The sequence below is a fragment of the Elephas maximus genome, chromosome 20, assembly GCF_024166365.1.
Source record: "Elephas maximus indicus isolate mEleMax1 chromosome 20, mEleMax1 primary haplotype, whole genome shotgun sequence".
NCBI lineage: Eukaryota > Metazoa > Chordata > Mammalia > Proboscidea > Elephantidae > Elephas > Elephas maximus.
In genome coordinates, this window is record NC_064838.1 from 77714139 (window position 1) to 77726304 (window position 12166).

At 37.9% G+C, this 12166-nt stretch overlaps 1 protein-coding gene across 1 annotated transcript; it reads right to left on the reverse strand.

Annotated features, from left to right (window-relative positions):
* Positions 1-8868: 8868 nt before the first annotated feature.
* On the reverse strand, positions 8869-9750 carry LOC126063736 (olfactory receptor 10AG1-like). The gene has a single exon (XM_049862130.1). The coding sequence runs from the start codon at positions 9748-9750 to the stop codon at positions 8869-8871; it is 882 nt and encodes a 293-aa protein (XP_049718087.1).
* Positions 9751-12166: the final 2416 nt, after the last annotated feature.

Consider the following 12166-nt stretch of genomic DNA (forward strand, 5'->3'; position numbering starts at 1 on the left):
ATGGTCCTTCAAAACAGGTATGGAGAAAAAGGCATTAGTCAGATCAATAACTGCATACCAGGTTCCGGGAGATGTATTAATTCACTCAAACAATGAAACCACATCTGGAATAGCAGCTGAAACTGGAGTCCCTTCCTGGTTAAATTTTCTGTAATTCATTGCCATTCTCTAAGATACATCCGTTTTTTACACAACCCAAAGAGGCAAGTTGAATGGTGATGCGGTGAGAATAACCCCCTTACATCCTTCAAGTCCTTGATGGTGGCAGTAATCTCTGCAGTCCCTCCAGGAATGAGGTATTGCTTTGGGTTTACCATTTTCATGGGTAGGGGCAATTCTGATGGTTTCCATTTGGCTTTTCCTACTGTAATAGCCCTAACTCCATTTATCAGGGATCTATTGTGGAGGTTCTGCCAGTTACTGAGTATATCTATTCGAATTACGCATTCCTGAACTGGAGAAATCACTGAAGAATGGGTTCAGGGAATCACTGGACATACTGTATGATGGACATGAGCTAAGACTCCATTAATAACCTGACCTCCATATGCCCCAATGAATCGTGGGCCACAGTGACATTTTGTGTCCCCAGGAATTAGTGTCAGTTCAGAGCCAGTATCCAGTAATCCCCAAAAAAGTCTGATTATCTCCTTTTCCCCAATGGACAGTCACTCTCATAAAAGACCATAGATCTCTTTGAGAAAGGCTGGGAGAAAAATTAACAGTATAAGTTTTTGACAGTGTATTGGAGTCCTTCCTCAAGGGGATCTGGCCTCCCTTTCATTCAGGGGATTGTAGGTCTTTAAACTCACTCAAGTCTGGGAATTGATTGAGGGGTCATGATTTTCTATTCTGGAGATTCGAGTTAGACTGCTGTTCACTTGATCTAGAATTCATCAGCTTCTACAGATCAAGTAAATGTTTACTAGGTTTTCCAACTATTTTACCCCTAGGAACAACATAACTAAGTAACCAAAATGTAAGTTCATACAAATCAGACTATTTCAATTACTGCTTTGACTCTGCTGTCCATTACAGTAGTTACACCCACTTTGTGGATTGAGTGCTGACACTTGGCCTTTACCACCAAAGGGTCCAATCAACCTCATTGTAGTTAGGTGTCTGAAGTCCATTAGGGCAGTTCCCACTGGCAAATCTGACTTACATAAAATAACAGTCAGAGCAGTCTTCAAGGATGCTGGGGCTTCCTTCACAAATTTGAGCTTCACCGTTGCAGTAAAAGATATTTTCCCTGGCCACTCCATGTGAGTCCAACCTGAAAAATCCATCTAATGTGCCAATTTCCCTAAACCTTTGGATACCTTCACCTACAGTGTGCCAAGGCAAGTCTGGTACTTCAACTTGATTTAGCATAGGCCTTGGAGTAATCCATTCTTTAGAAACCCAATCAACTAAACTGCTAGATTCTTTTCCTAACTTCTCAAGCTGAAACGCTTAATGAAAAATCTTTGCTTAGGAGGCCCATATCAATACATTCAGAATGATCCATCTTTATGTTCCTTGGACATTTATCCCATACCTCTGCAGCCATTCCCACACATATTGCCCAGGTTTCCATTTGTACACATTAGAAAACATAAAGCAGTTCTTTTAGAGTGTAGCTTAGCTTATCTCCTCCTCAGTCACACATTGTACTTCACCTTAAGTCTAGTTATTGGTCTAGTAGCCCAAATCAGTGGTGGGGAAATGTTTTGAGAACATTCAGCATTGTGTTGTAAAGCATCTGCCTTGCTTGATGCCCCAGGCAATAACCCAGACAAAGGCTCTTTAGACTAGGCTGGGTTAGTCTCATTAGATGGGGGTGGAGGGGGAAATGGTTCTACTGGGGAGGGTGGTTTAGCAGACAAGCAGGGAGTAATCTCTTCAGATAGGAGTGAGAGGGCTTGTTCTATTGGTAGGAATGATTCAATGAAATTTAGGGGCTCAACTTCTCCAGCTTCCTGATTATCTAGCCATATGTCCGCATCCCAAGTTTCAGGATTCCATTTCTGCCTAATCAATGCCTTCCCTTTAACTTCAGACACCTCTCAAGGTTGGTAATTGAGTTGGCACTGTAATTCAGCCACTCTTAGGATAAGATTCTGTGTTTGTTTTTTGACAATAACAACTCTGTTACTATAAGAAATTATTTGCTTGGCATACAGATTGAATAGATATGGTGAAAGAATACATCCCTGATGTGTACCTTTCCTGAATTGAAACCACGCAGTATCCCCTTGTTCTGTTGAAACAACTGCCTCTTGATCTTTGTGCAGATACCTCATGAGCACAATTAAGCATTCTCGAATTCCCATTCTTCACAAAGTTATCCAAAATTTGTTATGATCCACACAGCTGAACATCTTTGCATTGTCAATAAAACACAGGTAAATATTCTTCTGGTATTCTCTGCTATCAGCCAGGATCCACCTGACATCAGCAGCGATATCCCTGGTTCCACATCCTCTTCTATATCCAGCTTGAATTTCTGGGAGTTCCCTTGATATATTGCTGCAGCCTCTTTTGAATGATCTTCAGCAAAATTTTGCTTGCATGTGATATTAATGATATCCTTCAATAAATTCCACATTGGGCTGAATCACCTTTCTCGGACAAAAAAAAAAAAAAAAAAACCCATTCCTGTTAAGTCAATTCGGGCTCATACCGACCTTACAGGACAAGAGTAGAACTGCCCCATAGAGTTTCCAAGGAGTGCCAGGCAGATTCGAACTGCCGACCTTTAGGTTAACAGTTGTAGCACTTAATCACTACGCCACCAATCTATTCACCTTTCTTGGGAATAAGCATAAATATGGGTCACTTCCAGTTGGTTGGCCAATAGCTGTCTTCTAAATGTCTTGGCAGAGACAAGTGAGAACTTTCAGGGCTGCATCCATTTGTTGAAACATTTCAGTTGATGTTCCGTCCATTCCTGGAGCCTTGATTTTTGCCAATACCTTCAGTGTAGCTTGGACTTCCTTCAGTACCATTAGTTCCTGATCGTACGCTATCTCTTGAAATGTTTGAATGCTGACCAATTCTTTTTGATATAATGACTCTGTGTGTTCCTTCCATCTTCTTTTAATGTTTCCTGCATCGTTTAATATTTTCCCCATAGAATCCTACACTATTGCAACTCGAGGCTTGAATTTTTCTTCGGTTCTTGCAACTTGAGAAACCCCAAGTGTGTTTTTCCCTTTTGGTTTTCTATTTCCAGCTCTTTGCACATATTATTATAATACTTTGTCTTCTCGAGCTGTCCTTTGAAATCTTCTGTTCAGTTCTTTTACTTCATCATTTCTTCCTTTTGCTTTAGCTGCTTTATGTTCAAAAGCAAGGTTCAGAGTCTCTTCTGACATCCATTTTGGTATTTTCTTTCTCTCCTGTCTTTTCAATTACCTCTTGCTTTCTTCATATATGATGTCTTTGATGTCATTCCACAGCTTATCTGGTCTTTAATCATTAGTGTTCAAAACATCAATCTATTCTTGAGATGATTTCTAAATTCAGGTGGGATATACCTCAAGGTCATATTTTGGCTCTTGTGGACTTGTTCTAATTTTCTTCAGTTTCAACTTGAACTATCATATAAGCAATTGAAGGTCTGTTCCACAGTCTGTCCCTGACCTTGTTTTGACTGACGGTGTGGAGCTTTTCCATCGTCTTTTTCCACAGATGTAGTCAATCTGATTCCTGTGTGTCCTATCTGGCAAGGTCCTCCTGTATAGTCATCATTTATGTTGGTGAAAAATGTATTTGCAATGAAGAATCTGTTGTTCTTGTAAAATTCTACCATGCAATCTCCGGCATCGTTTCTATCACTAAGGCCATATTTTTACAACTGTGAGTCCCTCTTCTTTGTTTCCAGCTTTTGCATTCCAATCAGCAGTAATTATCAATGCATCCTGATTGTATGTTTGATCAATTTCAGACAGCAGAAGTTGTTAAAAATCTTCAGTTTCTTCATCTTTGGCCTTAGTGTTTGGTGCACAAGTTTGAAGGGTTTTATTAACTGGTCTTCTTTGTAGGTGTGTGGGTATTATCTTACTGTGTGTGGATACCTATCCTATTGTAATTCAGGATAGATCTTAAAATGTTCTTTTTGAGGATGAATGCAATGCCACTCCTCTTGAAGTTTTCATTCCCAACATAGTAGACCATATGATTGTGCAATTCAAAGTGGCCAGTAGCAGTTCCATTTCAGCTCACTAATGCCTAGGATATTGTTGTTTATGCATTCCATTTCATTTGTAATGATTTCCAATTTTCATAGATTCATACTTCGCACATTCTGCATTCCAGTTATTAATGGATGTTTGCAGCTGTTTCTTCTCATTTTCAGCCATGCCACATCACCACATCTTTTCACCACATCTATTCAATCTGTAGTCTGAGCAAAAAGAATATTTCAAGATCTATCCTGAAGTACAACGCTGTCAGTGATGGGATAATATCCATATGCCTACAAGGAAGACCAGTTAATACGACTATTATTCAAATTTATGCACCAACCACTAGGGCTGAAGATGAAAAAATAGAAGATTTTTATCAGCTGCTGAAGTCTGAAATTGATCAAACATGTAATCAAGATGCATTGATAATTACTAGCAATTGGAATGCGAAATTTGGAAACAAAGAAGGATCAGTCGTTGGAAAATATGGCCTTGGTGATAGAAACAATGCCAAAGATTGAATGATAGAATTTTGCGAGACCAATGACTTCTTCGTTGGAAATACCTTTTTTCACCAACATAAACGGGAACTATACACATGGACCTCACCAGATAGAACACACAGAAATCAAATTGACTACATCTGTGGAAAGAGATGATAGAGAAGCTCAATATCATCAGTCAGAACAAGGCCAGGAGCCCACTGTGAAAGACCATCAATTGCTCATATGTAAGTTCAAGCTGAAACTGAAGAAAATCAGAGCAAGTCCACAAGAGCCAAAATATGACATAAAAAAATATACATACATATGTATAAATATGCAGTAAATGTGTATCTTGATATTGGGGCCTTCAAAGTGTCATCTTTCTTTCTCATCATCTTAAAGAGTTCTTTTGCAGCAGATTTGCCCATTACACTATATCATTTGATTTCTTGAGTGCTGCTTCTATGTGTGTTGATTGTGGGCCCGAGTAAAATGAAATCCTTGACAACTTCAGTCTTCTCTGTTTATCATGATGGTGTTTATTGGTCCATTTGTGAGAATTTTGATTTCTTTATGTTGATGTGCAATCCACACTGAAAGATGTAATCTTTGATGTTCATCAGTAAGTGCTTCAAGTCCTCTTCACTTTCAGCAAGCAAGGTAGTGTCATCTGCATAATGCAGGTTGTTTATGAGTCTTTCTCCAATCTCGATGCCCCATTCTTCTCCATATAGTCCAGCTTTCAGATTATTTGCTCAGTATACAGATTGAATAAGTATGGTGAAATAATACAACCCTGACATATACCTTTCCTGACTTTAAATCATGCAGTATCCCATTGTTCTCTTTGAACCACAGCAGCATTGTGGTATCTAAACAGTTTTCTCATGAGCACAACTAAGTACTCTGGAATTCCCATCCTTCACAGTACATACAACCAAACCCAGTGCCATCGAGTCAATTCCAACTCATAGTGACCCTATAGGACAGAGTAGAACTGCCCCATATGGTTTCCAAGGAGCGCCTGGCAGATTCGAACTGCCAGCCCTTTGGTTAGCAGCCGTAGCACTTAACCACTACACCACCAGGGTTTCCATCACAGTACATATGCATATATAAACCCAAAATTATATATGCATATATACATATAAACATATCTTTTTTTATACACATGTATATATGTGTGTGTGTATATATATATATATATATATACCAAAACCAAACCCATAGCCAGTGAGTCTATTCCAACTCATAGAGACCATATAGAACAAAGTAGAATTGCTCCGTAGGGTTTCCAAGGCTGTAAATCTTTACAGATTGCCACATCATTCTCCTGCAGAGTGGTTGGTGGGTTTGAACTGTTGACCATTTTTTGTTATCTGCAGAGTCCTTTAACCACTGTACTACCAGGGCAAATAGATAGATAGATACCTAGATAGATACACATATGTACACAAACATACATATACAATAAATATATATAATTACCATTTTTAATAAATAATACAAAATATATATATATATATATATACACTAGTTGACCCTCTGTGTCTGTGAATTCAGCATCCACGGATTCAACTTTCTGAGATTAAATACACTCAGAAGAGAGAGAAAAAAAAAAACAAAGTTCCAGAAAGCAAAATTTGAATTTGCCACACTCAGAGCACCATGCTAAATTCATGCAAGTGAATTTATATGTAGGCATTCCCTGACATAGCCTCTCAGAATTTCACAGATTCTCAGTCTATCTCTCCAGGACTCATTGTTTGAGCAGTTTGCCCCTTGTCTTGGCATTAATCCCTAAACAATACAGTACTGTATACCAACTATTTACATTGACGTTACATTGTATTAGGTATTATAGGTAATCTAGAGATGGCTTAAAGTATATTGGAGGATATGTATATATTATATGAAAAACTACGCCATTTTGTAAAATGTATTTGAGCATCTTCAGATTTTGGTATCAGCAAGGGTCCTGAAAAAAATCTACCTCTGATACCAAGGGACAAATGCAGTTCAAATCCACCAGACACTTCTTGGAAACTCTATGGGGCAGTTCTACTCTGTCCCACAGGGTCACTATGAGTCGGAATCGACTTGACGGCACTGGGTTTGGTTTATATATATATACACACACACACACACACACACACACACACACATATACATGTATATAGAATATCAAATACCATCCCAGAATGCAGTAGACATCTACTTAATATGCTTCCATCTCATCTGATTCTTGTTTCAAGGCTGGGTTTACAGCCTTAAGTGATTTAAAGACTTGAAAGATTCGTTAGCACACTCACCAACCTCTACGCTGTTTTTCTACGATATTTGCATTTCTAATTATTCCTTGATTGTTTTCTAGTAAAACAAATAAACCAACCAACAAACAAAAAGCATTAAACCAAACCCCTTGCCTGTGAATCGATTCCTGCTCATAGTAACCCTGTAGGCAATAGTAGAACTGTCTCAAGTAGTGGCTGGTAGATTCTACCAGCCAAAGTGTTCTCTGCAGAAAATATAAAGCACTTGCATGGATTCCCATAGTATTTTGGATAATTCAAATTTCTTACCAGGGATTGAAAACTGCTATATAACTCAGCTGCTACCTTTATTTCTATGTTCATCTGCTAACACATTTTTTTTTTCCCCAGACTATTTGTTCTTTAGGACTCTAAGAGTGTAAAACTTAACACTCTTCCTTTGCTTTTGCATCTGCTTAAAATGTTCTTTAGTTACTCCTTCTATTTAGGACTCAGTTCAAATGTTACTTCTTAAGAGAGGCTTTTCCAGGTTTATCATAGAGACTATATTATTATTGTTATTGTGCCAGGACTACACTGAATCCATGCAAATGAAATGATGTGTAGGCATACCCAGCTAGCTGTAGCCTTCCACCACGTCACAGATCCTCAGTCTCTCTCTTCAGCACTTGTTGTCTGAGCATCGTTCACCTCGTGTCTTGTCACTATTCCCTAAACAACACTGTATAACAAATATTTACATAGCATTTGCATTGTATTAGGCATTATAAGCAGCCTAGAAATGATTTAAAGTATATAGAAGTTTCTGCATAGGTTATATGCAAATATTGTATCATTTTATATAATGGGCTTGAGCATCCATGGATTTTGGTATTTGTGGGGGCCCTGTAACCAACCCCCATGGATACCTAAGAAACACTTTATAGTTTTAATTAATGCATATTTCAAATCTAGTTTTTAAAATGGGTGTCACAACTGTATGGACACTCATGGAAATGAATAAGTTTTATGCTAAGTGATATAATAGATTATAAATTACAACTCACTAAAATAAATCAGCCTGAGCAAAAATTCTTATTGAGAAAGGACATTGAACAATGAAATTATAGAATTACCAATATAATGATTTGGTTTTGTTTTTTTTTAAACATATATACTACTTATATAATTTGACCAGAAAGTTCTGACAACATTACAAGAGATTTTTAACTTGGGAATGATTGTTTGGAAAGACAAGAAGTCTTAGTAATCTAGTGCTGCTATAACAGAAATACCCCAAGTATGTAGCTTAACAAAGAGAAATTTGTTCTCTCACAGTCAAGGAGGCTAGAACTCCAAATTCAGAGATGCAGCTGTAGGGGAAGATTTCCCTCTCTGCTGTCTTTGGGGTAAAGTCCTTGTCATCAATTTTCCCCTGGTCTAGAAGCTTCTCAGTGCAGGGACCCCAGGTCCAAAGAATATGTTCCCCTACTCGTTTTTCAATCTTGGTGGTAGGAAGTCCCCTGTCTCTATGCTAGCTTCTCTTATTTCAAAAGAGATTGACTCAAGGTGTAACCTAATGTTGTAGATTGAGCCCTGCCTCATTAACATTATTGCCTCTAATCCTGCCTCGTTAACATCGTAGAGGTAGGATTTACAACACGGGAAAATCACCAAAACAAACAAATAGCCTTCTAGAAGTTTCTGACTCATAAAACAAAGTGGTGGACTATCACACAACACTGAGAATCATAGCCTAGCTAAGTTGACACACATTTTTTCGGTGGCACAATTCAATCCATAACACAAGATATGTTAAAAGTATACATTTTTTGAAATTTAATTAAAAATACATAAGAAAGCAATTCTTATACATTTCACTCATTCTTTAATGAAGTGAATTACTTACATAGCAATTTTCTCAGTGCCATTATGACATCCTGTTCCTTAGAATATATATCATGGGATTAAACATAGAGGAGTTAGGATAGTATAGAAAAGAGAAAGTATTTTGTCAATTCCCTCTGAGTGTCTAGTGTTGGGTCTTAAGTAGGCAATAATCCCTGATACAAAGAATAACACCACAACCATTAGATGAGACAAGCAGGTAGAGAAGGCTTTGGCTTGACTTGTGGCTGATAGCAACTTCAGGATGATGGAGATGATTTTACTGTAGAAGCCAAGTATCAACAGAAATGGAACCACAGCAAATAACACAGCAACTACGTACACCAACATCTCATTTACAAAGGTGTCCCCACAAGTCAGTTTGAGTATTGGGGGAATGTCACAGAAGTGGTTAATTAGTTTAGATCCACAAAATGGAAGAGAGAAAGTTTGATATGTATGCCCGATAGTGAGAGGGATTCCAATGGTCCAGCAGCCAGTCACCAACTGAATGCAGACCCTGTGGTTCACGACTCGAGGATAGTGCAGAGGGTTACAAATGGCCACATAGCGGTCATAGGCCATCACTGCCAGGAGCAAACATTCTATGCCTCTGAACAGAAGGAAAAAGCTCATCTGTGTAGCACAGGCAACTAAGGGAATTCTTCTTCTCTGAGTCCCAATATTAATTAGCATTCTAGGGAGAGTAGTTGATACATACCACATTTCTGAGAAGGAAAAGTTTGCCAGGAAAAAATACATAGGGCTCTGGAGAGCAGGATCCATTTTTGTTATTAGAAATATGGTGCCATTGCTCATCAGGATAATGATACAGATGATTAAAAACAATCCAAAAAGAAGCCACTGGAGATGGGGCATGTCAGCAAAGCCCAAGAGAACAAATTCAATGATTTCAGTTAGATTATCTTGTGGTGGTTTTCCTTGATGATTCATCTGTAGAAAAGGTAACTTTACGTGGGTATTTCCTTTGCCTACCTGTATCCCTTTGCCTCTTCTCTAAGGTGTACTGAGGGGTCTGGGTTGGATTTTATGATCACCGCAATGGTTTGCACTTTAAGAATGATACTATTTATGTATGTCCCACGTCCTCCTATTAAATCACAGTAAACAGTCCCCTCACATTTATTTTAAGATCACTTCCTTATACTTTGGAAGCACAGCCCAGGATAGATCAAGCTATACCTGACTCAGCACAGGCACTGGAGCAATTGGTAACTGCTGAAGATGGGCCCTCAGCTTTGCCATCTCACCTCACTTTAATTAATTACACATCTTGACAATCCTATTGTACTTCTCTATGCATTTTCTCAGTCAAGCTTCTCAAACACTATGTCATAAGCCAACTTCTAACACACATTTTCAACTGCCTGTTTCAACATTCCCTTCTCCCATCCCTGATGATTTTAAGCATATACCCATACCATTGCCATTGAGTCAATTCTGCCTCACAGCTACTCTATAGGGACAAGTAGAATTACCACATAGGGTTTCCAAGGAGCCACTGGTAGTCTTGAACTATCAATCTTTTGGTTAGCAGCTGGACAGTTAACTACTGTGCCACCAAGCCACCTTTAAGCATATAAGTTCTTATAATACAGTTCACATTAGGTCGTTTAGAAAGAAAAGTGTGAGAGTATTTCATTTTGCATATGGGAATAAAACAATTATCTTTCAGTAGGATGTTAAGTGGGCAAGATAAGAGGATTTTATTCAGGGAAATTGTCCAGGAACATTGATTCAGATACTACTAATAAAAGTGGTCTCCCTGGAAAAGCAGGGGTAGTAGGAGGATATTCGTTACCTGTGTTATATGTGGGACAGTAGGAGGAATGATGTTGGCTGTTGTTATACCCATTGTGGTCTGTGAACCCGAGATTATGTTTGTTGCTTCTCAAAAAACAATTTAGGTAACTGTTTCTAAACTCACTTTTCTTTACATATAAAGATACTGAGACTCACTAAGTGTGGATAATTTGACCAATTGCATATAGATTTTGTGACTCCAAATAAGCATCTTTTTTTTTTAATGGATGAGTTTGACCCCTTTCTCAATGATTTATTATCTTTGCGATATCAAGCTATTATTTAAAGTTTCTGTTACCTCTTTGTGAGAATTAAATGAGATAATATTGGTAAACTGTATCTCCTACTTACCAATTTTAAGCTGATTTCTTTTTAGTTATGCGTCTATAATTATTATTATGATAATATGTTCTTTAAGCCTGTAGCCCTAGGATTTAACAGATTGCCTAGTTAAGTACTTGATAGCGATTTTGAGTTCCATTGTTGGATATTGTTTTCCCACCATTGTCTTTAGTCAGGGCCAAGATAAGGACTAATTAGTGAAGCTCCTAAGGTGCAAAATTTAAGGAGGCTTAGTCTCTCTTGCACTTGCACAATCCTGAAAGTAAATGCCTCCTTAAATTTTGCAAGAGGCAAGGTGCCTCTTGTCTCACCCTGATTTACACCTCTCCACCCTAACGGGTTTGCATCTTGTAAACCAAGTAGAGAAGAAGCATGGTGCCATGGTTAAAAAAAAAAAAAAAAAAAAAAAAACATTGCTAAGGAGTCAATTCCAACTCATAGCTACACTATAGGTCACAGTAGAACTGCCCCATAGGGTTTTTAAGGCTCTAAATCTTTAGGGAAGACTACTGCCATATCTTTATTCCACTGAGTAGACGGAGAGTTTGAACTGTTGGCCTTCTTATTACAGCCAAGTGCTTAAACACTGTGCCACCACTACTCTGTGCCATGGTTATAGATCAATATCTCCCAGATGGACTAAAATTGAATTGTAGCTCCAACATCTAGCTGTGTGATGACATCTTGTATGTTTATTAATCTTTCCATGTCACATTTTCTATGCTGTAAAATGACTAGTGACTATATCAACATTAAGTGTTGTTAAGTAAAAGAAATCATTTAATATAAGTAAAAAATCTTGAAGAAGTTCTGGCATTTATAAAGCCTCTTACTATTGTTATCTATTATTGCTATTGTTATCAATACTTACTATTATCATCCATTTATTCTAATTATTATTAAAACTAAAGTTTTACTAGCACAGTGTAGAAAAGAGAAAGTATTTTGTCAGTTCCCTCTGAGTGTCTAGTGTTGGGTCTTAAGTAGCAATAACACCTGATCCAAAGAATAATACCACAACCATAAGATGAGACGAGCAGGCAGAGAAGGCTTTGGCTTGACCTGAGGCCGATGGCAACTTCAGGATGATGATGATTTTACTGTCGTTATACAACATGTACAATACTCTCTAATATATTTTCCTTTTCTATCACAGGATTACTAAGGGAATGAAGTGAGATCTTAAAAGGAATTATCAAAATGT

What these genes read in the sequence shown, in the direction of transcription:
- LOC126063736 (XM_049862130.1), bottom strand. Translation starts at nt 9,750, where the DNA reads ATGAATCATCAAGGAAAACCACCACAAGATAATCTAACTGAAATCATT.